At 41.7% G+C, this 27,006-nt stretch overlaps 3 protein-coding genes across 3 annotated transcripts in view; 1 reads left to right on the forward strand and 2 right to left on the reverse strand.

Moving 5' to 3' along the window:
• Window positions 1-3,361, reverse strand: part of LOC129113425 (vacuole membrane protein 1-like) — a 52,418-nt gene extending 49,057 nt beyond the window's left edge. Inside the window, exons 1-2 of the mRNA XM_054625700.1 lie at window positions 3,283-3,361; window positions 2,964-3,102 (exon numbers count right to left, since the gene is read on the reverse strand). Coding sequence (XP_054481675.1) covers window positions 2,964-3,102; window positions 3,283-3,361 — 218 coding nt within the window. The remainder of the gene's footprint in view (window positions 1-2,963; window positions 3,103-3,282) is intronic.
• A 5,129-nt stretch (window positions 3,362-8,490) lies between these two features.
• Window positions 8,491-10,503, forward strand: ptrh2 (peptidyl-tRNA hydrolase 2). The gene is made up of 2 exons (XM_054626498.1): window positions 8,491-8,577; window positions 9,214-10,503. Exon 2 carries the CDS (start codon window positions 9,224-9,226, stop codon window positions 9,737-9,739), a length of 516 nt encoding a protein of 171 aa, XP_054482473.1. The 5' UTR covers window positions 8,491-8,577; window positions 9,214-9,223; the 3' UTR covers window positions 9,740-10,503.
• Window positions 10,504-10,938: 435 nt separating this feature from the next.
• cltca (clathrin, heavy chain a (Hc)) overlaps window positions 10,939-27,006 on the reverse strand; it is a 32,570-nt gene continuing 16,502 nt past the window's right edge. The window contains exons 7-30 of the mRNA XM_054626497.1: window positions 25,825-26,022; window positions 25,446-25,646; window positions 24,863-25,015; window positions 24,483-24,605; window positions 23,484-23,621; window positions 23,216-23,380; window positions 22,920-23,100; window positions 21,867-22,030; window positions 20,150-20,275; window positions 19,915-20,057; window positions 19,105-19,339; window positions 18,858-18,980; window positions 18,631-18,776; window positions 18,341-18,524; window positions 18,052-18,244; window positions 17,279-17,436; window positions 16,920-17,192; window positions 16,470-16,787; window positions 16,130-16,261; window positions 15,568-15,678; window positions 15,287-15,457; window positions 14,946-15,167; window positions 12,885-12,960; window positions 10,939-12,255 (exon numbers count right to left, since the gene is read on the reverse strand). Coding sequence (XP_054482472.1) covers window positions 12,122-12,255; window positions 12,885-12,960; window positions 14,946-15,167; window positions 15,287-15,457; window positions 15,568-15,678; window positions 16,130-16,261; window positions 16,470-16,787; window positions 16,920-17,192; window positions 17,279-17,436; window positions 18,052-18,244; window positions 18,341-18,524; window positions 18,631-18,776; window positions 18,858-18,980; window positions 19,105-19,339; window positions 19,915-20,057; window positions 20,150-20,275; window positions 21,867-22,030; window positions 22,920-23,100; window positions 23,216-23,380; window positions 23,484-23,621; window positions 24,483-24,605; window positions 24,863-25,015; window positions 25,446-25,646; window positions 25,825-26,022 — 4,068 coding nt within the window. The 3' untranslated portion in view covers window positions 10,939-12,121. The remainder of the gene's footprint in view (window positions 12,256-12,884; window positions 12,961-14,945; window positions 15,168-15,286; window positions 15,458-15,567; window positions 15,679-16,129; window positions 16,262-16,469; window positions 16,788-16,919; window positions 17,193-17,278; window positions 17,437-18,051; window positions 18,245-18,340; window positions 18,525-18,630; window positions 18,777-18,857; window positions 18,981-19,104; window positions 19,340-19,914; window positions 20,058-20,149; window positions 20,276-21,866; window positions 22,031-22,919; window positions 23,101-23,215; window positions 23,381-23,483; window positions 23,622-24,482; window positions 24,606-24,862; window positions 25,016-25,445; window positions 25,647-25,824; window positions 26,023-27,006) is intronic.

A 27,006-nucleotide genomic window follows, 5' to 3' on the forward strand; every position in this document is an offset into this window, starting at 1 on the left:
TTGGTTACTGGGGTCACTATAAACAACATGGATTATGTTTTTAAAGTGGGCCTTTTGAAGAAAACTTTCGATTAAACACCTTGAGCCCATTTGTGCCATATTGTTATAAACCAAACCGCTGGTAAAAGTAACCAGATTTAACATGCTAACATAGCTACCGTTTACTAAATTTAAAGTGTATACAAGCAGGGAATTGAGTCGTATAACAGAAAGCTCAGAAAAACAGGTAAATACGTGCCCAATGCCCACCACTGATCTTTGTTAAACTGTGTACAAATGTGAAATCCTTAAAATCTGTAATTTTCTGGTTTTACATCTTTGCAATACCTTAGTTGTTGCTCCACCTAAAAACAAAACTGAATGACATTAATTGACATATGCATGTGTACGTAACCCTTTGGTACATTACTTTAAACCTCACTATTGCAGTGTATTGAGAGAGGTTGGTCGTGTATATTAAAAGAAGAATGAACAGTGATGGCTGACATTTACTTAAGACACATTATAAAGTTAGCAAATGAATGTACCTGCTGGGTTGTGTAGCTAACTCATGTCAATATTGTTGTAGTTACCATAGCGAGGAGTACTAAACTTACGTTAGCTACGTTTAAAGTTACCTAATACGTCACGTTAGGTTACAACTTTGAAGTACTTGTGTTTCCTATTCCTGCCGCTCAACATGTCATGTGTAACGGTCCTTTATTGAATAATGTTGATGTGGTGACCTTGACTACTTGCTAAACTTAAGTTAGCCAGCTACGCTGTATTGTTAAACGTGTGTTTTTTTGAGCTAATTACTTATCTCAAGTGTAAGTAAAGTAACGTGAAACACGGTTAGAAAACGTTAGCCAGCTACCAACGTTCATAATTTAACTTTCAGTCGGTCTGAAGGGCCACCGGAAATGTTGCCTCGTTAATGAACTTACCGGTGTGCTGACCGGCTGAACTAACGGAGGACGCCCTCCCGCGGCCTCGTCTCATCAGGCCTGCAGACAGCCTGCAGACAGCCTGCTGCAGACAGCCTGCAGACAGCCTGCAGACAGCCTGCTGCAGACAGCCTGCAGACAGCCTGCTGCAGACAGCCTGCAGACAGCCTGCACTGCAGACAGACAGCCTGCAGACAGCCTGCAGACAGCCTGCAGACAGCAGACAGCCAGCCTGCAGACAGCCTGCCTGCAGACAGCCTGCAGACAGCCTGCTGCAGCTGCAGACAGCCTGCAGACAGCCTGCACTGCAGACAGCCTACAGACAGCCTGCAGACAGACAGCCTGCAGACAGCCTGCAGACAGACAGCCTGCAGACAGCCTGCACAGCTCTCAGTAGTCTACGTCACTTCACACATGGTGCTACCGACCGCACGCGCGTCCCGAGTGACCACTTGGCTCTATCTGCAAATCAACTCCTCTATAAATTTCGTTGACACTAAATATGTTTTTAAAATATCCACGTTAACCGGATATTACAATACCAGCAATTTGCAGTGTGTCAACAAAAAAAAACTGTTACTGTTGATAGAGAAATGTTCTCAGTAGGCAATAATGACTGGAGCCTATGTCATGCTGTAATACTGGTCCTTGTGACTTTCTCACACAGGAATGGATTATGTCTGCAAGCCGTTCTCTTATGGGAAGCACCAATTGTAACAGGCTTTTGTTGTGTATATGGGATTCACTCTAAATGCAGAATAAGCAGTAATTTGAATACAAGGATTTCTTACAAAATAAGAGTCTCTCACATAACCCCTCCCAACTCTTCCCTTGTTTCATAACCATTGTCACCATTTACATCTTGAGCAAGACAAGTGCAGAGCACTGAGGATTCCCTGTGCATATGCTAAAAATTACAAACCACCTCTATCGACATTCAAGATAAACTTCTCTGTGCGCTCCTCGTAACATGTTCTCATGTACCCCCCTGCAGCCGTTACAACAACATGTGTTTTGAGTGTCGGTGAACAGCAGCTTCTCTCAGTCAGAACACGGCTCGTGGTGCTTGCGGCTCACCACATCCTCTTGTAGTTAGAAAATAAACACGTTGTCCTCACACACTTAACCACAAAGGCCTCCCTGAGTGTACACTCTGACCTTATTCTAGGCCCTCTGTGTCAACAAAGATTGTAAGGTGTGTAAAGAACATGTTGTGCAGCGCAATGAATTTTTCATCAAAGCAAACTAGTCTGGTCTGATGCTGTTGCTTTTGTGAGAGAGGTAACATCAGTTAGTTAAGTGGAAAGATCTCGCCAGCTCTACCAGCAGTAAGGTTTTAAAGTTATTAGGGGGAGAAAAAGATAAGCAAATCCTTAGTGCTGCATTATAGGCTCCATTAAGCATCTGCCTGAAGACTAAATTGTGAGGGGGAAGACCTTCTGGGTTGATAGAGACATTCAAGGTCACCTCCTGTCTGCTTCTATATGTGTGTTTGTGTGTTTGTGTGTTTGTGCTTTTGTGCGTGTGCGAGGTACATATTGTTGGGAGTGTATGATAGCTATTTTTCCTTTCACAACCGTCATAACCTTTTTTTTTATTGACAAGCAGCACTAGCACCTCTATAAATAAAACTAACATCACAAAAACACTGCTTAGCTGCAGTTGGCACTAGTGGCATTAACGGATGAATAATATGTACTATAATCATTATTCATATACTGTTTTTATCAGTCAGACAGGAATTTAAGTTTATACGGTAGTCCAACCAAACACAGACATTACAGCTTAAAATTCATCTTTGCCTTTTATCTGCTTTTTTCCCAGAGTGTTTTAGTCAAATTTGCACTGAGGCACTAAAAGTCAAATAATTACCTCATTATCTTTTTTAAGTTTTTCATCAATATAATTCGGGGTTAAACTTTCATTGTCCAAATGCATTCATTCATGATATGAAAAATAGAAGGAACACCTCAAGTGCAATACTGCAGAATAAGGGCAGTGCTTTTGGTGGAGGTTGCCGCCCGACCATGGTCTCACCTCAATAGCCACTCTTTTAAGGTGACAAGCAGTTCCAGGGTGAAGTAGTGGAGTGTGAGCACAGGTTTCTTCCATAACACCAGAGTTTCACACTCCTCCCTGTCCCTCTGTTTCCTCTCATCCACAGATAGATCCCAGTCTTGCCGCACAGCGTGGGTATTGCAAGTACACACAAAAATAACAATCACTGATATACAACAACATAACATTTACATCTGCACTGAGGCATTTTAAGTACTGATGCACCGATAATATAAGTATCTCTAAGCAATGGTCTGATCTATTCCACAGCTGTATTTTAGACGTCTCTTGTCTTTACCAGTCAGCTCTCCATTTTGTTGTTCCTTGACACCAAGACGCATCTGAGGAAGTTCACGTTTGGCCTCGCACTCTGCCATCTCATTAACCAGGAAGGAGTCCTGCTGAGAGAAGAGACGGGTCTTCAGCACGGAGTCACACACACCATACCACACACTGCTCGCCAAATCTGAAACTGAGGCCAGTGAGCCCAAAACAAACAGACTCTCACACACAACAACACACGGCGCCCCAAACTCTCTTCCCACTTCACCATATCCGAACACACTCATCACACCAGCCTGGTGTTCACCTGCTCCTGCAGATTACAGGTAACATGACCTAATGAGTAACGGTATAATAGCATCAATAATAATTAGCATCAATGTTGACACTGGGAGCAAGTCTTTTTTCTGTGTGTAAACTGGATCATAAATCCCCTCCTGTGGTGACAGAATGGTTTACACAGTGGATGTAACAGTAATATGAGTAACTATTGGGTGGAAATGTTTGGGACAAGAGTTGCTTAAAAGCATGCGTGCAGAGTGTCTCACTACAGAGCTTCAGGTTTCTCAGGAATCTGTCAGTGAGCGGTGAGACGGGGACTCTGACACGGAGGTATGCAGTTTACCATCTGGTGGTGTTGTCAGTGTCTCGCACAGACACACACACAGACACACACACACACACACACACACACACACACGCGCGCACATACTCTTTCTCACTCTCGTCCCTCTCTAGGAGCTAAATCCCTCTATCCTGTGCCCTAGGTCTGGGCCTCTGGCTCCTGTTTCCATGCATTAACACTCTGAGCTGTCAGGTGACAGACACTATACAGCCACGAAGCTTCTTTAAAGCTGGTAGGAAAATGAATGATACATTCTGAGGTCTGCAGTGGCGGTGACATTTCCAATAATTGTGTCTTGCTGAAGGACCTGAAAGACTTGAAAAGGTTAAAGACCACTTGGTAGGTCCAGCGTGTTTTGGTTTAGTGTGCGGTCCTGAAGGACAAACACACTGAACAACGAGGCTGTGGGTACTTTGCAGTCTGATTGGAACAACTGAAGTGTCACACAGAAGAAATAAAAAAATCTTCTCAGATCATTAGACTGCTAGGCATCTGGAGAGCTCCTCTTGGCCTTCTCAGGGAACCACAAACAAAAGCTTTTCATCACAGACTCTAAACCTTGAACAGACATGCTGACACTGGAAGCACATGGGAGAAGTTTGCTGTCAGTACTTTCTGCCAGAAATCTCCTGAGGTTTAGGCAACAAACCTACTTGGTTATGTTGGGAAAATATCACGTTTTGGGTTGAAATAAACCCTTTTCTGGCAGAAAGTTCTGAAGGCAAGCAGTGTGCCAATACTTCTTGCTCAATATCTATCTACTTTAATACACTTTTTTTTTCTCTTGCATTGACAACCATACATTGTCTAACAAAAAGGCTTTAACAAAGTTGATCAATGTGTAATATCGTGTAGCAACACTAATTCTAGAATTGGTGCCAAATTGCTCATATGCACCTCAGCTGCTTGTGTACAAGTATGTGCTTTATTCTACATAATAATCAATTAGGTCATTCATTTAAACTATGCGTTGTTCACAATCAGAACATACAGAAGTAAACCGTTTCATAGCAACACTGCGTGCTGTGTGACACACAGTAGCGCTGCACTGCTCAAGCACTTGATTGCGCAAACTCTTCTACCAAAACAACCCAGACCTGTTGAGTAACTCTTGTGCGATGGACAATGAGAAACTCAACACAGAGCATGCACACACACTTCAGGATGAGAAATGTGATAATCTGCAAATCAATTTCCCCATTTTAAACAGAGATAACAACAGTGCACTGGAGAGAGAATTCAGAAAGGGTAAACAACAAAGCAGTGCTGTAATGTAACAGCCTCAAATGTTTTAGCAATGCACTATGCAGAGAAGGTAAACTCACCGTTCAGCTGATGTTGATCCACAGTAAGATCTGGGCTCAAGTGAAACCTTTGGTGGCGTTCCAGTGGCAATGTAGGGCAAAAGTAGGCTTCCCATGAAATGCATCATAACTTGAGTTCAGGGTGTGGTGTTGGAGGAGGCCAGTGAGGGATCGAGGACTGATACAGAGTTGCCGGGGGAGGGAAGAACAGACTGGCAGGAGAGAGACACAGAAAGAGGGGGAGATTTCATAATTTGGCTGGTAGAACCTCCAGAGACCCAGTCTAATTAAAGCGCTATAAATAAGTGGATCACTTTCCTGGAGCGCACTTCTAACACTCGGTCCTCAGTGGGTTTCACGCAGAGAGTGAATGAATTTGGGTAAAGAGAGCTCTGCTAATTCCCAATTTGAAAAAAGAAACCACCTCAGGACATCACATTTTTCAGGTCATAACTAGAGACGGAAGACATCATGTCACCATGTTTTAGTTTCAGTATCAGTGTCAACTTGTTTATCTGGGTGAGAAAAGTATTTCAGAACTCTTCCTGGTGGAAATTGTGTCTGATTGAGCATTCAGAGTTTTTGAATGACTGTCCCTTGGGACTTTATTAGGGAGATGCAGCAAGAGTAAGTCTCTAGGGGACAAGGCTTAAAGTTTCTTTTACAACATAGGACTTAAATGACTTTGTACTCTACATTAAAGCAAAGAATGGATTATTTATGTGTCAAGCACAACCTTTAGAGGCTGCTCAGTCAGGTCAGCTACTTCCTATCAGTTCTTCACCTGTAATATTGCTCAGACATCTTTAATAATACGCATATGAGAAGCAACAGGTTTAAAAGAAAGTTATTGTCAAATAAAAGACTGATGCAGGACACAGTAATGGGCACCAAGGCAGAAAAGGGTGTCAAATTCCCCACAGCATTTCAAAGGCAGAAACTACAGCGGAGCAGTGAAGGGTCACAATACTTACGAATTAAAGTAAAGCAATTTTATCGTTGTCATAAGTTAGGTTTTTTCCAAATAAATATATATTGACTCACTGGTGGAAACTTCCAGAAAAAGACGGTGCTGTACCTTTTGTCACCAGAACAATAGCAACATGGTTCTGCTCAAACCACAGTATATTATTGTAGCCTACTTTTCTGGAAGAAAAGAGGTAAAAGAATACTACCCCAAAATAAATACACCCCCACTTATTAGGTTATGATTTTGTGAAAAATGTGGACTTCTTTTATATTTTATTATAATCATAGCTAAATATGATTTTAAAGCAATATACTATTGAGGGAATAACTTCTACACCCCCAAAAAACCTTCCGAAAAAAAAGGCAAACATTTTCACATCAATCTATTCAGTTTCCATATTCTAATTTATTCCAAGGTCGTCTATTACACTTAACACTCATGTGAAGAAGAAAAAGTCTTTGCTCTGTCACCTCTAAGCTAACTGGCATTATGCAGTCGTCTCAGTTTACAGCAGCATGTCAGAACATATGCAGAACACTAACTATAGGCTGAATCACTGTCCGTCTATCATGTTTAACAATGTATACTGCAATGAATCATCATGCTCTAAACAATGCATTTCACACATTGGCACATTGTAATAACTTCAGTTTTGTTTTATCTCCATATTTGAATTAAAAAAGAACTGATATGAAGCAGATGAGTTTGATACCACAACCCACAGCACAGTATCCTAAATGTGGGATAAGAAGGAAAAGATATAGAGCATTTTTCTTTAGTACACTTGACATCATGCATGTGTATCAGACTATGAGAGATGTTGCCCCAAAAATAAACATTTTGATGTGTTTTGTTAAATGATGAGGAGCAAGAGACAAATGGCATCATGTTACATTAGATTTCTACCGGGTTGTATTTTTAGGTGCCTGTAGTTCTCTGCTTTGCTCAACAGAGAGCAGTGTTGATCTAAAAGACAGTTTTTATCCAACAGGAAAGGTTTGGGTGGGGAGAGTCAGGTGCCCTTGAGCAAGGCACCTAACCTGCTGTGTCAAAGATGTGTAAGATTAGATTTATTAATTAAGAAAATGACAATCTTCAAAACATCATATTTGGAAGTGACTCTTAGCTCCATTTTCAACATCAGAGTTCTTTTTCATCATTTGTCCTCTCCAGGACCTCAGTCAGGATCAGCAACAACTTTGAGAGCAGCTGAGCAGAAGACAGTAGGAGCAAATATTGTAATAACTGAGTTATATTTTTGCTGGTTATTTTGGGAATACATTTTCGTTAATAATTGACTAGCATTTTAAAATAACCCAGTCTGAGTGTAATGCATTACAGTGATCTTATTCAGAGTTATCAAATATGTCTTGGTGGCCTCCTTCACTGGTCGTCTACTGGCACACTCGGGCTGCTGGAGGCGGATTTACAGCTGTGCTATAATGTGAGTGTTCCTTTTATTTGTGTAGGTTTTGCCACGGTACTCAAACACTGGAGCTTCCAGATACAGGTGTATTTACACCACAACCAATTGAAATCGCTTGATTACACACAGGTGATATTCTTTAACTAATTATGTGACTTCTAATTCTAATCAGCTGCACCAGTGATTATTTAGGTGTGTGCTATTCTGGTGCTATTACAGTAAAAGGGGTGGATATTTATAAGAACATGTAGTTTGTATTTGATCTTTGGAATTAATTTGATTATATTGAAAAGATCTGTATTTTTCTAAACATATTCATCATCATTCCTAGAGCATACAGTCACAGAAGCACTGGCAGCATTTATAAACTGCACTGTTTAGTTTGAGGGTTCCTTCTGGTTGAAGGCTTTTTCTTCCAAGTGGAACCACTAGAGTGAGCTAGTTTTTGAGTTATTGCCATACAACCCCTCACATAATCTACTGCCTTTACCTTTAGGTCTCTCTTGCTCTACCTAGCTGTGACCATGTGTTTACAATGTTGACAACAATGTGCAACTGTATCTTCATTAGAATGACCTCATGGTGATGCTGGCTCCTTCCTTCAGGGCTGTGGAGGGAGTGTTTCTCCAGCCTGAGCTGCTGCTGTCTTGGAAGTATTTGAAATAACCTCACAGCAACAACAGAAGACTTGCTGGCATTGCACCTCAAGCATATTTCAAATGCAGTGTGTTACATAAGAGGTATGACTACTTCTAAGATGTGTAAAATATACATTAACAGTATGTTATGTGTAGTGGCAGATCAGTTTTGGGCAAAAATGTTTTCTTAACAACTTTATTCAAGTAAAATATATAATAAATGTTTAAAAAAAAATAACAGATGTTTTACTTGACGGAAAGTCGCGGTGCTGTGACGTCACCACCAAGCGACAATAACAGTCGATGAAGCTTCATTCACGCTGCTGCTAGCACGAACAGAACCAGCAGGTATGAAGTGTTACTGGTGGGCTGAACGGTGTTGGTTGGCTCTACAGGGGGATGGAAGACATAAACGTGTGGCCGTCTGTTTGCCAAGTGATGTGTACTGTACTTAAGCGGTGTTTTGGAGAGTTAGCCCGGAAGCTAACGTTAGCTCCACATACAGTTAAAGTTAGCTAGCTAGCGTTAGCTTGTTAGCACAAGAAGTTCTCATTAGTTTATAAAACAGCACAACAAACAATTTGGTCAAATGTGTAGCCAGGTTTTATTTAAAGCCAAAGTTACTAAACACTATTAAAGTAAGTTAGAATAAGTAAGTTATATTCTCTACTAGCTAAATGCACAATGAACTGATGCTCCTCTCTAACGTTCCACACAAGAACATCAGTTATGCAAACATACATTTATTATGCGAATACCTTTTAAAAAGGTTAACAACATTAGTAGCCGACCTGGAGCTTTCAAGAAATACTTTCAATCTCAATTTGTAAGCCAACATGGAGGAACAATCAGTTAGTGATGAGATTGTTTCTTCAATTGCTGCTTCCTATGTTTTAAAGAAACTTAAAAAATAACTTTGACTGATAAAGTTTAGAGGTGTAAATGTGACATTGACTTCACTTATTCTGAATGCCATTTTTGCAGGCTCAAAAATATGGACTTGCTATATGGCCCATTGGGCCTGGGTGTAGTCGCAGGACTGGGCTGTGGGCTCCTGCTTGGTTGGCACCTTCGAGCTCGCTTGGGCCCAACATCCAAAAGCCTGATGGCAGCGATGGGGAACGGGGCTGGTGAAGCAAGCGTGATGGGGGAAGGAGGCGAGTTCAAGATGATACTAGTGGTCCGAAATGACCTGAAGATGGGTAAAGGGAAGGTAGCTGCCCAGTGCTCCCATGCTGCTGTATCAGCTTACAAGCAGGTTCAGCGCAGGAACCCAGAGCTTCTCAAACAGTGGGAATACTGCGGCCAGCCCAAGGTGGTGGTGAAGGCCCCCGATGAGGAGACCCTGATCGATCTGCTGGGTCACGCCAAAGAAGTGGGGCTTCCTGTCAGCCTGATTCAGGACGCAGGAAGGACTCAAATCGCACCCGGGTCACGTACCGTGTTGGGTATCGGTCCTGGCCAGGCTGATCTGATTGACAGAGTCACTGGACACTTGAAACTCTACTAGTGGGACACCATTTAGTCTATGTCTTTCTAAAATAACAATTGACTCAATAACATGATAAACTACTTGATTGTGTGGTGCATTTTTGGGCACGTACGTCGATCACATTGGTTGACTCTTGAATACCAGTAACGGATTGATGTGTATTAATTTACTGTGATACTTGTGTGACGGCGGCAAAAAACAAGTGTTCATTTTCAGTCCTCCACCTGAAGACATGATGCTCAGAGGAAACAGATGAACATCAGTGATCTCATCGGAATCTCAGCACAATAAAATAACCGTTTCCATTGCAGACATTTTGACTTGACAAAGCAAGAAAAGCAGTGTTACTAATAACATTAAAAAGGGCTGTGAGCTGGTAGGCAACACAGCAGTGCCCTGATGATTAGTATAAGTTAAATGATTTACCTGCTGTAAATGAGTGGAATCCCCAAATTATGTTCTGTTATGTAGAAGTAAAGACAAACCCTAATTTCACAAAAGTATTTCTGAAAATTAATCAGTTGTATTGTAACGCTTTGATAAAATACAATGGAAGTAACTGCCATGAACACTTAGATCTGACATTATTTAGCAGTTCAGCTGGTTACATCAGTATCATAACAATATTGTATGTTCTGGATGGCATTTGTATTTTGAAAAAAGAAAATCAAAGTATCTTGAATATTTTTCTTGGTCTTGAATGCTGCATTACAGTTGATCATCATGGAAATAGTTTCTGTTCTAGATAAGTAGGAATGAATGCTTCCATCTAATCAATCAAATCCAAGTTGTCCTAATGTGTGAATCTACTCTGAACAACATTAAATCACAATCTTCCAGACGTTTTTGAGATATTAAAAATGTTATAGCAGTAACTCATCAGATCTGCCTTTATGCTAGTGTTACTTCCAGCACCCACTGATATTTACCACCAGAGGGTGTTAAGACTGCATCCTTATGCATAAAGGGAGCCAATGCTGTTGTTGAACTGACCTGAGCATATTAAGTTAGAAGTTCTCTAACTCTTTCTGCAATATGAAATTGGACTACAAACGACAGCATCTCATCATACCCCTTACAGCCGATGATCACTCTGCTCATTATTTACATATCATTCCTATCAGAAACGTGACATCGTGGCCTTTTGGGGCTGAATGCGGCAATGTCATTGGATGTAATTTTAATGTAACCCGCACCATTACTCCTGCACAGTATAAGTAAGACACAATCAGACTGTTCTTGACAAACAAGAAGCCTTTATTTTTTTAAGTGGAAAACAAAACCGCTGTTTCATTCATTATGATCCTGATTATGCACAATCAAGTATCTTAAGTGCACAATTTCAATCTAAGGTAATTTAGATAAGAATATAAGATCAAAGGAGTTAATGACTGATTTCCTGTATACACGCAAGCCTTTGATAAAAACTTCAAATTACCACAAGTCCTGTGATCCTGTTTCTGAATTGGATGAGCGGGTCAACTGAAAAGGTCAAAAGGAAACCGCTCAACAGGACACGAGGAGAATAAAGTTTGAAAAATATCTCCTGCACTCAATAACAGTGAATGATATCCAGCAGAAACAAACCGCAGCAGTAAGAGGGGGAACGGGGATGTTAGTCAAACAGGTCTGCAGTCCCTCCTGAGGTGGAATGGTCCCACATTAGAGCAGTATCTAAAGCACATGGAAACGTCGTCTGAATACCAATTTGTTTGGGGAGTCCTCCACAGGCTTTGCAGGTAAGGATCTAACTCTCCTGTAAATCGTATGTAAAATACTCTCTTGGGTTTTCTGTGTGGGGACATGACTGGTACATCGTAGTGTTTCAGGATTGTGGTCATGGAAGCGGCGGTCTCATGTTCAAATATAGAAGAACATAGTAGCGTTTTTTTTGTGTCTGAATATACAATAATTAAATGCATTTTACAGTCGGACAGAAGAAGCTGCTCACACACGTCAAAAGTAAGAGGTTCTAACATTAATTTTCTTTTTCACTACAGAGTGCAAATCAGATGCTTCACAACAGACTTTTTTTTTTTTACTGAGAAGAGGACTAGCTCTTCCCACAAGCCCCCCATTGTACATAAACCATTTCCCATTCAAATAAAATAGACAAAAGAAAAATTAATCTAGTCAATACGGAATGTGAGAAAAATTAATCTTTGTGATTCAATCTTTTTCTTTGACAACAGAAATAAAACTGAGTCCTTCATGACAATTTAAAAAGGGGTAGGAAAAAAAAAAAGGTAAAAAAAAAAAGGGGCGAAAAAGGGTTGTCTGTGTTATTCCTTGATCCCTGTGTGGGGGGTCAGAGAGAGACAATAATGGTCTGGTGAAGGACTGAGGGAGATGGATGGATGGTTGCTCCAGCCTGCATGTGGAGAGAAGGGGGTGGGGTCTTTACATGCCGTAGCCAAAGCCTGGCTGAGCTGCTGGCTGGGTGTATCCTGCAGGCGCCTGGTAGCCGTAGCCGTACGGTTGCTGGGGTACCACGGGTACGCTGGGGCCCGCTGTCAGCATCAACTGGGGCGTGCCTGCAAGAAACACACACAGGTCAGGTTTTAAACATGTTACTGGTTTGTTTTATTTTAACCAGAGTCAAATAACTAATGTAAAACGTTGAAGATTACGTGGTCACAGCGCGTCCAGATTGGTTTGTTTATCCTGTTTTTTTGCTTTAAAAAGCGCTTATGTGGTTAACCATGTTGTTTCCTTTTCAGCTGTGGAACTAAAAGCTGCAATTACCAACTACTGAGATTAATGCACAAAAACCAAACAGATTTTCCCCCCAAAATGCCTTGAAAACTTCTTAATCAACTTCTTTCTATAAAGGGAGAGGATCTTAAATGAACTCAATACCACTTACTTACACAGAATCTGTCAGTTGGTGGGTTGTTTGGTCAATCTCAATTAAATCTGATCAAACCGTTTCAATGCAGACTTGGTTAATGATTGAAAACTCTTAATAAATAGTACCTCCCTTTGTTAAAACTGTGATAGTTGCTAATTTGGTAATAAATATTTGTATTTTATGGAGGAGCTACTATTTGAAGACAAGTTTTCGGGGTCTGTCATTTATTCTGATCCATATATGAAGGGAAGACTGCTGCCTTTGCTTTTGATCAAAGTGAAATGGAAACTAAAGTCATGAGAGGACTGTTACCATAGACGATGGGTTGCGTCTCTGTTGCCTGCTCCTCCTCTTTCCTGACAGACTCTGAGGTTTCTAGTTTATCTACCTGCAAAGCAAAGAAACAATAGCATTTAGAGCAAAGACACAACAATTAATGAGTCAACAACACACCAAACAAGTTAAAAAAACACTAACAGTTACATATGTATTCGTAAACTTATCTGTGACAACATTTCTGACAAGGGACATTCATGTGGGCCGCTAATACGCAGATTTCACGCAGCAGCAAGACAAAAAAAACAAAACTGCCAGGAACAAGACAGTTTCAAGTGATTGAGCCAGTGCTTTTGCTTAAGCTTTTGACACTTTACACACAATATGCTTTGATACAGTTTATACTAAATATAAATTTGACTACTAGCAGTAGAAGTCTAACTAGTAATATCAAATAAGACGAAAAAAGAAAAAAGTTAAACTGATCTTTTGTTTTCCTCTGTTTGAACAGGCTGGGTGTCTGACAGTAACAATAAAAATAGCCAAATTCTTTAAATAAATACATGAATAAATAAAGAGAGAACAATAAGAAAACACAGAAAGCAAGTCAGATGCAGCATAAGCACAATGTACACATCGGGTCAATGGGTGAGAGAGCAGCAGCACCTGGATGCAGTTATTTGCAGTGTTAAAAGTAAAGGCTTGCTCAGCAGTGCACTCTCACATCTTGTACATATGCATTTATCATTCATTATCTCCATGCCGCTTCAGAAAAACAGTAGATCTTTTATTTCAGTTCTCAATGAACAGAAACAGTCTCATGCTCTTTGTGTTACACCGCTGGCAGTGAGTAAGAGGCTGCAGCACTGAGATGCAGTTTGGGAGGAGGAGAGAGGAGGGGGAGTCTCAGACCAGGTGATCCCTAAAGCTAAAAGGCTTTTCTACAGGAAGCCAGGCAAAAAACAACAGTCTGCTGCTATAAATCAGCAACAGACATGAGTGACATGCTTTTATCATATAACCAGCAACAAACAACACATTTTACGGAACATATAGCTTCATATTTTGCAGTGTCAGCATCTGTGAGAAAATGCAATTTTATGTGAAGTTGCAGAGAATTTATAATACTTGTTAAAGCCTCTGACTAGATTAAATGTTGAGGTTTACTCTTTGTTTCCTTCCACAAGCACTGTAGTTTAGATGGCCATCATTTAAATAATAAATACAATCACAGCTGGGTTTTTTTATGATGACAGATTATGCATGCAAGTTAATGACAGATGTCAAAATGCATCTGATGTCAATATAGTGAATACGGAATCTCCAATCCTGTATTGTTGCAGCAGACGGCTACAGTTTCATTTTCTCAGACTTAGTAGTTTTATTAGGGACTACACATATAGAAAGTTCCACAACAACTACAATTTCAGCTTGAAAGATGTCTCAGTGACTGTGTCAAAATGAGAGTGTAGCTGAAACCATGCACACTCGAGGCTGCAGTCTTCCGAGCTAAATACTTTGAGACCAAAAACAGAGCATTTAGCTTCACCTGTTCATTTACCGCATCAACCTGGAAGAGAAGAGTTGCAGCATAGGAAAACAACATTAAAATGATTTCCCTGTAAAGGCATTTTGGTAAACAGACAACTATTGGAAATCATTTTTTTTTTTTTTATGTCTTTCATTTGAAACTTTCCAAAAAATTGTCCATAAAACATAAGATGGTTTAGGCAGCTACAGTTTTGTAAACTTTCTGGTTTATGGATCAGACTTAAGAAACTCAAAGGATCAAAAAATAAAGAGGATGATTAATTACTTAAATTTTGAAGTTTGGATAATCGATGTTGCACTTAAAAGAATCAGGCCTAAAAACAGATAAATAATTAAAACATGATCAATCAACATCCTTATACCTGACTGCACCGTCTAAAAAGTTCAAACCTGGTTAAGATTATATGCCGGCTGTCTGTCACAATGCCCCCATAACAAAACCTGCATGAATTTGTTTAAACAAACTTGAATGTGCTCTGAAGCTTTGATGACAGCGGGTTTATATCAAACCAGTTTATTTCCACGTTCAGAAAAGAGCTGACCCACCTTGCTGAGGTACTCCCTCATGACCTGAATGAAGTATGGCATAGAAAAGTCCATGATGTTGTGCCTCCAGGCGGTCTCCAGCACCACGTCAGGCCGCAGCAGGTCGTAGCAGGAGAACAGGCAGGCGGCGAAACACTCCTTCTTGTCCTCCTGGAGGAACCAGGACAGAAGCTCCTCTGCCAGCTCTATGTCCTTGGACTCCGACGCATACTGCATGGCATCCTGTGGGGGAGACGCAGCACAGACGGGTTCAGGGATGGTCTATGCCAAATCTAAGCAGTGTTTTAGAAACATTTGCAACGAGAGTAAAGGTGAATGTTCCAAGAGGGAAAAAAACCCACCTTATAGAGTTTGTCCTTCTTGCAGAGCTCCACACTCTGTTTCCAGCGGTTGTTGCCCTTGAAGAGGTAAGCAGCGATTCTCCTGAACTCAATGAGCTCGTGCTTCTCCAAGCGCTGGGCCAGTGAGATGTTGTCAAAGTTGTCGTAGGCATCTATTGATGTCCTCAGTGCCTAACATGAGCGTGATGGGGACAGGGGAGAACATCAAATCAAAGAATAATGACATGTAAGAAATGAAAAGATTGAACAAAATACAGTTGCTCCGTCAAAGACTCTCTCACCTGGTAGTCCTCCTCTGTGATGAAGAGGTTGTTAAGTGCTTCATTGACTGATTTGTTGTTGTGGTTCTGTACTGACCGCAGGTAGGGTTTGACCAGAGGCAGCTGTTTCACCTGTGGACACACGTGTACAGTCACCATCATCTCATTAGACAAGTTCAAATCCTAAATTCTAACAGAATTTCCAGAAACTCCACAAATTCACTACCATTGGGTAAATATTAGGAGTTGGGTGCTTAGCGATTAACAGTTGGTGGCACTCATTTTCCTCTCAGGTGCAATAAAACCATTGCAGAAGAATAGGACACAAGGAGAGGGTGTCAAAAGATCGTAAACCAAATCTCAAACAGTGGAAAACATGATGGGAATATTGTGATTATGTTTGTTTAATGTATTAATTTTAGGAATGGTCCACACAGATTTCCTTGTAGAATTCCCAAAGATTCACTGAACATTCAAATTGAAAATGTGCATAAAAACAGGTTGATCGAAAAGCACTCAATCCTAACAATCAGAGGAAGTTTAGATCACACCCCTTCTCTTTTCATGAGAGATTAAAGTTTACCTTGTTGAAGAAGTTGACTGCACGGGAGTGGTCCAGTCTGGGGGAAAGCACTATGAGCAAATCATTCAGTAACAAGGGCTTGAACTCCAGATAGAACTGGGTGGCTTTGTAGTACAGCTCCACGTTGGCCACCTACACAGGGTGCAGAGGGAAAACCATAAGAGCCGATAATGAGCATAAACACTGGAGCGAGAAAAACAGTGCAAAATGAGCCATGATGATGGTTTTGCAATACTAGCTGAATAAGCAAACTACAATGAGACACAATTAAATACGTCAAAAAACATAATGATATTTAAAAAACAAACTATTTTAATTTTGACAACAAATCGAACTGTACCTTGGTGATGATGTCTTTGAACTGTCCCTCCTTCCAGGCATCCGTCGGGTGGTTCATCATGGTGATGATGGCGTTGTCGAACTCCTCATACTTGTCGTACAGGAAGACCAGCTCGGCCCACAGGTGAGCCTGCTCTGCTGCTCTCAGGACCTTCGGGATGTTAACTCTGGACCAGAAGAGCTCCAGATGCTCCCTCATCTTCTGGGGCTTGAACTTTGAGTAAAGGATGGCCAGCTCCGTGAACATCCCCATGTGAGCGCGCTCCAGGCCTAAGGCGGCCTCCAGCATGGTGATGAGCTCCTCAAAGTAACCGCGGTCCTGAGAGGGAAGAGGGAGGATGGATTGTGGGAAAAATGGGTTTATACATGTTTGTAGGATAAATCAAAATTACACACCAGGTGTTGAAAACTCAAACATACAACCAAGAAAATCCCTTCACTCCCATCTTACTTGGTAGTAGTTGATCAGCTCCTCCAACTCGTCAGCGTGCACCACAATGTGGAGACCACACATCTGGGCAAGTCTGAACTCCTTTCCGTCCACGCAGGCGAAGCACACCTCTTTCCAAGTGCGGGTGCTGTTGGCCTTACGGGCGCCGTCCACAGCGGCTTGGTACTCCCCGAGGTGCACCAGAGTTGAAGCCAGACGACCAAAGTTGGAGACGTTGTTGTAGAGCAGCTTAGCAGCATCATACATTTTCTCATCGTAGCAGCGGTCACCAACCTGCATAACAGATACAATAAAGAAACAGTATTCATTTTGTGACCCGACAGTGTATTCACAGAGGGTTGTACGAGAGCAAGGCTAACCTGTTGGATGTGAGCATTGTTTGGTCCGTTGATGAACTCTTCCAGCTCAGCCAGGCGATTGGTTTTGGCCAAGGCAAAGATGAGCTCTGTCTCCACGTAGGATTCACGGGCCTTCTTACGGGCCATCTGAAGGAATTTGACCAAGTCCTCCCAGTTTCCTGAAACACAGCGATGTTAAGCTGCTGGTGTGTTTCTACATAGATCAAGGTAATCAAGCCTGTTGTTATGAAAGAATAGCAGCCAACAGAGCGACGCTAATTTCTCTGAATTCCTCCCCATTATTTTTGCTCAAAACCTTTAACTATGAGCAGAAAAATCGGGTAATGTAGGGTTTTCATCAGCATGGAGTTACTTAAAACAACCCCTAAACAGCCGAAAGCGAAACAGTAAAATTAGTACGCTTGGGTGGAGATAAACTAGCGCAACAAGCTGAATTGAAACAATGTTTCGATCAGAAAATACCCCTGGACGATAAAAATCCAACAACACACTCCACGGCACAGCTGATTTATATTGATAGATTGCAAACGAAGTGGCACTGGCAAACAACAAACAGCTTTCTCTGAAACCCCGCCTTCTGTTCATAGTGATTGATCAGCTCACAATAAGTCAGGTGGGGTTCTACCCCTCTACACTTTGCTCAGTTTTTTCAAAGTCCTCTGCTGTGCCTGGAACAGAGCAGCGTGGCCTTAGCCACATTGAACACTATGAAATAAAATGGTTTTTTTCCCCCTCGATTTATTTTCTTACTTGAGCCCAACAAGTGTCCTTACCACTCTTATCGGCAGCCTGTACCACCTCCATGTAAGCAGAGGGATCATCTGCTTTGATGTAGGAGTCGATGGCCTCTTTAACCAAGTCCTTCTGTAGCTGAGCTTTAGCCAGCTGGCTCCACACAGCCGGCTCATTGCAGCGTTCCGCAAACTCATAGGCGCGGTCCAGGTTGCCAATATGTTCGATCAGCACCTAGATTAAAAAAACAAACAGAAGAACATTGTCAATCAATACTTCTTCAGTCAATAAGGCGTTGCTCTTGCTATTAAATAATAATTAATGACCGACCTGCACAGCAGAAGTGTTGACATCAAACTTCTTGAAGATGGCGAACGCCTCCTCGAAGAGCTCGTTGCTGATGGCGATGTTTGCGATATCGGGAGCGTCATAGTTGTCTAGCCTGCTGATGTACTCCATCACACGAGTACGGTCGGCTTTGATTGCGGTTAGGATCAGCAGGTTCTGCAGATTTCTGTGGAGGAAAAGGAAACAGACATGAAAACATCAGCACACTTTAGTTTTGCTATTTGATTTTGGAATGACACAGCAAGAAATCCAAAAGTGTTACAACTAAACACCTGTGTTCACTGAAGACTGAGTTGTCCAACACAATCTTCTCCAGCAGTTCAATGAGCTCGTTGGGCAGGTCTGCGGTCATGAAGGCCTTGACTGTGACTGAAACCTCCTCTGGGTCCTGGGTTTCTGACAGTGCTGTTTGCACCACCTGAGGGCCAAGAAATGGACACTTAGGGAATGTCAGGCAGTCGCATCAAATGGGATAAGACTTGTTTTGTGTATACTTTACCTGGTCAATGAGTGGTCGTCTGAAGGGGTTGCTCTCCAGCAGCACGCTGGCCCACAGGTCAGGGTCTTTGCGGCGCACCAGGTAGCGAGACAAGCTCTTGAACAGGGAGTTCTCATTGCAGACCTGATGTGAAAAGAACATCAATTACAATTCTTCCTGCTTTAGTGAAGGATCAAAAAAGGAGGGTGAACTGAAGCATTTGGATACACAGGTGAGAGGCAGGCAAGTACAAAAAGTTCTTCCTCACATTGATCAACTCCTGGTCACACTGTCCTCTCTCGTAGGCCACACAGGCCAGGTGGGGGTCTCTCTTCTCGCAGTACTTTCCCACCACACGGCTGTCATAGAATGGGTTTTCCCTCAGGAAGCGCTCCGGGTTGTTGTTGCTGTCGATGTAGATCTTGGCCAGAGCATTGTGGGTGGCGGGCTCCTCACAGCCCTCGTGGATACGAGACTCCAGCCAGGGCAGCAGCAGCTTCAGTCTGTAGGGGAAGAGGGATGTCACGTTCTCTGACTGCTCACTCAACGTCTCAGACGGGAATGAAGCACAAGATGGACAAGGTTCCCCATGAGGGGATCTGTGTTTGACTTGTTGAATTAAATAAGATGTAACTTTTTACTTCCACTACTACTATAAAATATGTTTAACTAAGGTTAACTCTCCTGTAAATGATCAGAAAAGTATATTCCTGCTAAATGTCTTTTTGATTGATGAAAATTAGAGTAATGGCTATGCAGGTCTGCAACAGAAAGCAGCCCATTTCTGAGGAATATGAATGAACAATCTGACATTTTTGTTGTCGTCAGAGAGTAATAATGCAGCAACACTGTTACAATCAAAGTATTAATCACCCTATATTTCAAAGCTAAATTGTCTGTCATAGAAAAGTCATCCAAATTTCAAATACTCATATCTTCTCAACCATCTTGTGTTTCAGACAAAGCTGCAGCTTTCTAAATTAAAGTAAAAACTATCAACCTAATCTGGGAGGACAAAATTACTTTTAACTCTTTTATTTGTGAAGTTTAGAAACATGTAGGTAGAATAGGGCAGCACCTGTTTCTCTTTTCCACCTCAGCGACCAGTTCATCAGTAGAGAACTGTCCCCTGACGACCAGGATCAGGCTCTTGATGACATCCTCAGAGCAGTCCACGTCTAAGAGACCACCAATCACAACAGGCAGACGGCTAGGATTCACCTAAGGCACAAATTAAACAATAAATCTCATTATTTTAATTCTAAAATACAATAATGTAGTATAATCGTCAGGATCTTCATTGAAAGCCTTACCTTCTGAACATAGATCTCAATGTACTTCTGCAGGTTGTTGCGGTACAGGTAGAGGACCAGGTCGTGGACAAAGTCAAAGCGGTCACAGACGATGATGAGCGGCAGCTGGTCGGTGAGTTTGGCTTCCTGTCCGTCACACACAGTGGAGGAAAAAGACGCCAGGTTCAGTAATATAACACAACAGTTCTAAACAAGCCACAACACATCAACCAACCTTGGTGCATCTTTTAGCACTGCACTTAGAATGTACTTACATGTATTTTATAGGTATGACAATATTGTAATGTAAGATGGTGAGACATTCATCAGTCACTGAAAATGTAATTTCAAATATCATTATCCAGCTACATCAACCCTCCTTAAGAGATTGAAAAACTACACAATTAATTAATATCAAAGGGGGAAAAAAATAAAAGGTTTGTCACTACAACAAATGGACGTCACATCGCAAAATTAGCATGTTTCACAGCAGAGTCACAGAACAAAACCTAAATATTCGACGGTAGCTATCTTACTCGAGATGCACCGGTTGCAATTGTCTTGGCTGATTCAGATTTTTTTCAGATTATTGAGTCTGACCCAGAGATGCTCAAGTCGATATTTGCAAGTCCAAGAGAAGTCTCTTCTGGTTGTAATACGTGTTCTATCATCGGCTGCATGAAATCAGGTCTGCTTAGAACACTGCATAGCTATATCTTAGGAATGCAAAGCATGTACCTTATATCTGGGACTTATTGGCCAGTCACCGGGGATGGCGGATCAAGCTTAAAATTGTCCGATTCCGTTCACTAGACAGTTCATCGGTGCATCTCTATTTCTTACTTATTCTCAGACAGCAAGCTGCCAGTTGTCCGGTTTAACACTACACCGCACTGACCACTAGTCCTCTGTACCACAATGCCGCCATCCACACTCTTAAAGGATTAACAAACTGGGATTGTGCACCATGTCCATGTCATCCAAGAACATGCTGAGCTGACTAGGGGCTCCTGTTACAGGAATACACACTATACACACAGACGCCTCCAATGTCTTCAACTATGGAGTGCAGGAACCTAACTTGCTCACCATAAACTGCAATTACACACAAAACATCCAATGAATGACGAGGACTACATAATGCTATGTAGTATGGGTGTATGACTTGTGGTGTATAAGCATATACACCTCCATACAAATCCCAATTTCAATCCTGTGCCTGAAGTTCAGGGGTAGGGGTGAAAGCCAAAAAAAAAGAAAGAAGGGAATGTCCTGTACTGTGGGGAAGGATAGATTTACCTGATACATGTCCTGCCATTCCAAAGACAAAAGAGGGAAAGCACAAAAGATAATTCACTGCTGGGGATCTGCCAGTGACTAATATTTTATTTTTTGTTAATGAGTCGTGTGACGCTTTTCCTTTAATAGCATGCAGCTTTTTAAAGGTTGACTCAGCGAAGTTGACTACGAACACTATGTGATTTGAGACTGGGAATGGAGATTTAAAAAAATGCAACACTCTAAACTTTGCCTTGAGACCAACATGGCATAAAATTCTGAAAAACTGTTCTGGTTAAGACAAGATTTAAAATGAAAGACGCAAGAAAGCAGATCAGGAACAGAGAGATGCAACTTATAAGGGAGAGAGAGTGACCACATTAGAAGAAAGGACCAAGTAAAGGAAGAAAATAAGTAAAATGTCAGCATTTGATCACTCCAGCTGTCCCTGTGCCTTTACCTTGAGGAAGTTCTTGACACGCTCAGGGTCGTAGCAGTTGCTCTCTCTACAGATCCTCTCCACCTCTTTAATCTGGCCCGTCTTGCAGGCGGCCTGGATGTATTTGAAGTGGACTTCAGGGTCCTGGCTGAAGTTCACAATCGAGCCCAGGAAGTAGAACAGACCTGAGAGACACATACAGTCACTTATCATTAGATTGGTGAAGCTGCAGAAGTTTGGCTGTAATACAACATTATGGATGCAGTAATACATTCTAAAAGATATTACGGACATTAAAAATGTAGCTCCATGACGGCCGTTTTGCTCTTCCCCAATTAGCTTACTGAACTTTTATGCTTCATTATTCCAGTAATAGTAGAGGTGAACTTAATTACCTCCAGGCCATCCTGCACAATCTATTGATCGTCCTGGCTCTGCTGTGGCCTACTTGTCTAACTGATAGTTAGGGGACATCTAACTGGGCATGAGGGAATGGCTGCATTAAAACAACTGAAGGACAAGCTGAATACCACTCTGATGTCTCGCGATGTGAACTGCCCTATTGTACAAAACATATCGTGCACTTTTCAGGATTTTATTAGCCATTTTTCAGTACTTTCAGAGTATCTGATGGCATCATTGTCCATGAACTTAAAAACGTGTTTATTTGTTTACGCATTTCATTTGTATGGGAAAGTGACGGAGAATTGCCTTAAAAAAAAAAACCCAGTCAAAAACTGGCATTCTACAGGCAGCGTATCACTGGAAATAATACCAGGAATGTAATAAACAACACAATTTGCATGTGTCTAGCAATAGTTTAAGAAATAATAAACAGACATAGTTTAGCAAAGCACTTGACAACGATGAATCCCATAAACACCCATCTGTTCCACAAGTGTAACAGATCAGTCATAGTCATTATACACACACACACACACACACACACGCACACACGCACACGCACACGTTGTTTTTTTCTTAAGCCAAGAAAGATCAATAAGAAGTGTTTTATTAAAGAAAGATTCAAAAATAAAATGAAGCCGTATGCAAGTGTTCAGTTTGGGATCTCACCTTCAAAGCTCTTGAAGGACTCAAAGAGCTCTGTGAGAGACTGTGTGGTGAGCTGTTCGTGGTACTTGGATGCCACCTGGACACAGATCTGCAGGTTCTGGCGGATGTTGGCCGACAGCATAGCCCTGAGGCACTCCAGAGAGTCCTCCACCGACAGCGAGCCAAAGAAGTTCACCAGCCACTGGAGGTGGAGAAGGGAGTTATAGTTTAACGCACAGGCTGAACATTCTTTGATAGGAAAGAAAAATAGCCTCAAGTTTTAATTTAATTTCACTTAGTCAGTAACCGAAGCCTACCTCTGGGTTGAGCAGGTGTGTATGCACCACAGCACGCTTGATGTCATACAGGTCGGTGTAGTGCTCCAGCGCCCTTTGCAGGAGACCAGCCTTCTCACACAACTGGGCGATGTGAGCACGATCATAGTTGGTGAACATTTGGTTGCCCAGGATAGCATCAGCAACCTAAAAACACAACGCAAGAAAGAAGTTAGAAAAAAAATAAAATAATCACCCCCAGCTCTATTAATTGGACTCCTTAAAGTAAAGCATGTGTAGATGTACGCACCTGTGGAGCATGCATGAGGTTCATCTCCAGCAGGCGGGTCTGCAGTGGTCCTTCTGAGGGTCTGTTGTTCTTCAGAGCGTCCAGGAGAAATGAAGTGCACTGCTGGATCAGGTTGTACTCCATGAAGACATCAACGATCTGGACGGACACAAAGGAGAGCACTCAAGAGAGGAAGACAGACAATGATTGTTTAGCTGCTAAAACCCTGACAAGAAAAATACTTCTTATTGAAAAATTAAATACTACTGCCCTGTAGCCATTGGTACATAACACCTTCGTCCAACATAAGCATAAGACTCCTGCTACAGTCTTCTAATGTTCTGTACCACTGACAGATTTTACTTATAGACAGAGATATAGAGAAAGAAGGCTGAATACAACACATTCCCTCTTCCAAAGATTTAAGAAAGTCTCCAATGCAACATGTTTTTATTCGCCAGTACAGCACTCGAGGCAACACAGAAAGCTGTGTCAGCAGTTGGTATTTGCATTAGAGTGCATCTGCAGTGGGGGGAAATAAAGGAAGAGGTGCATTTCCTCAATACTACAGAATAGCTGAGGTTCACAGATGTTGGCATGCCATGTGACTCAGTCAAATACTTTGACAAGTTACAAGGAAAGTCTGGAGTCCACTTGTTAACCATAGACTTGGGTTGTAAGAAGCTCACAATTGCAGTACAATCCAATGTATCCTGTGCTGCAGGGCAACAACTGATTTTTAAAATTCTACTAAACTCATCTCGGTCAGTTTCAAATCAGAAAAAATGCATACATCTTTTTAAAGTGCTGTAATAGATACCTATTCCACTCTTATAATAATAATAATAATAATAATAATAATAATAATAATAATAATAATAATAATAATAATAATAATAATAATAATAAGATATAACAACATACAGCCAAACTCCTCTTTTATAAATAGGAAATAATTTATTATCAAAATCAAATCCAAGTGTTCCTGATGGATCACTAGAAATCATCCCTTCCTCTGACCTGTGTGATGTCAGCCAGTGGCTCTTCATCCTGAACCAACATCTGGGCAAACTGCAGGCCTTGTTCTGGGTTGATCCGCATCACATTCCTGAGCAGAAAGATCCAGTCTGGAGTGTAGCCGACCTGGAACAGAAACAATGGACCCATCAACTTTATAATCAAGTCGTATGTTCACTACACTTCATGGAGACGCATATCTTCATTAAAGCATGAAACATTTGACATTGTATTACAATATACTTGAAAACTACATCCTTGTATAGGCATTAGGGAAGGCTCACGGTTTAGAAAATGCATTTCACATAGTCTGCCCTCTCCTTTATTGTTCATGCATTTCAAACTTAAAGAGCTCAAACATCATCTCAGCCAGACAGACATACCTTCTTGGCGTACAGGACAATCTTGGGAAACTGACCGGTCTCCGCAAAGCACTGGATGACTTTGTTGGGGACGTTGGCCCTCAGGTAGACGCTGAGTGCCAAGGTGGGATCCACTGCCTTCACCAGATCACCCAGTTCCTCCGAGCACTCCAACTGAAACGTAGGACAACTAAGATCAGCATACACTCTTTTAATTTATTATTCATATCTTTACTTTCTAATACAAGTATTTGTTGTGGTTTTTTATGTATCTGTATAATTTAAAAGGCTAAAACAGGCCAAATGGGAACATACATAATGAAAATACACCCAAACCGTCAAATGAAAAAGAGAGCATACTAAGGTTGAGAAAATGATTGTATGCTGAATTCATGATTCATGATTTCCCCCCATCTCAGATTATGTTGTTTACCATTGAGGCAGCTTAGAACAACCAAAAACTGCAGTTCCTTAGGGAAACAAATTCCTGACATAACGGATGTTCTCACATCATCCAATATAATAGGCGAGTCACATAAACAAACAGCCGGCTCAGGAAGAGCCTCTTCCTGTGAATGGAGGCCAAGATGGAGATCAGCAATACCTTGTCTTCCTTCAGCCACTTCTCCAGGAGCTGCTTTCGCCCCTGCTGGAGGACAGGCCTGCAAAGCTCAAGGGACTCAAACTTGTTGAGCTGGCCCTGGTCCAACAGGATGCCGAAGTACTGCAGCAAAGGGGAGGTCTGGCCTGGCTGAGTCGGAACGCCCTGGAAGCGACGGATGGTGTCTGGGGTTCGCAGGATACCCTGAAAGGGGGAAAGGTCAACTGAAGGTGAGAGGAGGTCTAAACGACTGATAAAAGGAAAAACAAGCGGGTAAAATATAAAATATAATGCAATCAGACACTTCAACCTTGAAATAAATACAAATACTCTGACTATTTCAGTGCGCTGTTGATTGACCCCATGCTAACAGGATGAGTACCTTTGGTGCATTGGCAGCAACCTTGGCGGCCTCGGAGTAGTTGCCAGCAGCAAACAGGTTGTTGAACTTGCGTGCAAAGAGCTCCTCACCACCGGCGAGGTTGTTGCGGACAGCTAGGCGGAGAGCCAGATCCGGGTTCTGGAGCACGTTAGTGATGTAGGGGATGATGTTCTCCTCTTCCACACAGACTGACAGCACCTGTGTTATAGGGAAAATAGAGAATGTTGCAGTACAGTTCACTGTAATCAAAACACTGTAATCAAGCTGCACGATTTTATCTTATTTTAAAGCTCTTGGTTTGTATAAATCTGATGGAAAACACCACATTTCCTTACAGCATGTTTTTCCTCTGACGTTTTTGTCTCAGTTCATTATCATCCACTCTGATCCTCTATTTTCACAGTCCGTCTAAAGTAAGTGAATATGCAGCTGGTATATATATCTATCATATAGAAATCATGTTAAAGTCAATGAAATCAAATAATACGTTGCTTCCTAAACCCTACCCTCCACAATAATGCTAGACTGATAGAGATAGGTGGTCCTTTTTTATTTGAAACATAGAAACATCTCATCGATGCTGGCATAAATCAACACATTCCTTATTTCCATCCTGTGCTAGAAATTTGCAGAGTTGGCAAGCTCAGCTGAATGTAACTGTGGGCAATAGCACTAAACGCCATTAATCGCTGCCTGGCCCTGGGTTGTGGCTGCTGAATGCAAATGTTTTATTAGTGGGTCAGTGTAACGCATGGCTTTTGTGAGAAGTCTGGCAACAGAAACCGAAAGGAGAATGACTCGAATGAAAAGAGCAGGGTGTAGGAAAGGGGAGGGGGGGGCGAAAGGAGAAAGACAGCCAGTGTTGGCCCCTCTACAAACAAGCCCAGCAGGTCAGTGCCCCCAGCTTTTAACACGGGTGACTAGACCTCATTCTTCCAGCCACTAAAGCAGAGTCACTCACTCACTCTAATATGGGTCGACTAATTGGAGGTAGGCTGGTTGAAATAAAACACTGACTGATTTTGTGTTCTACTCAGTATGTGCTTTTAGTGTGGTCAGAGAGGAGGATAAAACATTAGAAAGAGATAATGAGGCCAATATTTAAGTCAAGAATGATAAAGAGAAAACATGGCAGATATGATACATCCTCTGGACAAGTGAGCCATTACTTAAGTTAATTTA

This window comes from Anoplopoma fimbria, chromosome 24 (assembly GCF_027596085.1).
Source record: "Anoplopoma fimbria isolate UVic2021 breed Golden Eagle Sablefish chromosome 24, Afim_UVic_2022, whole genome shotgun sequence".
Classification (NCBI taxonomy): domain Eukaryota; kingdom Metazoa; phylum Chordata; class Actinopteri; order Perciformes; family Anoplopomatidae; genus Anoplopoma; species Anoplopoma fimbria.

Bases quoted from the DNA above. Each gene is read 5' to 3' on its own strand.
- ptrh2 (XM_054626498.1), top strand. From the start codon at position 9,224: ATGGACTTGCTATATGGCCCATTGGGCCTGGGTGTAGTCGCAGGACTG.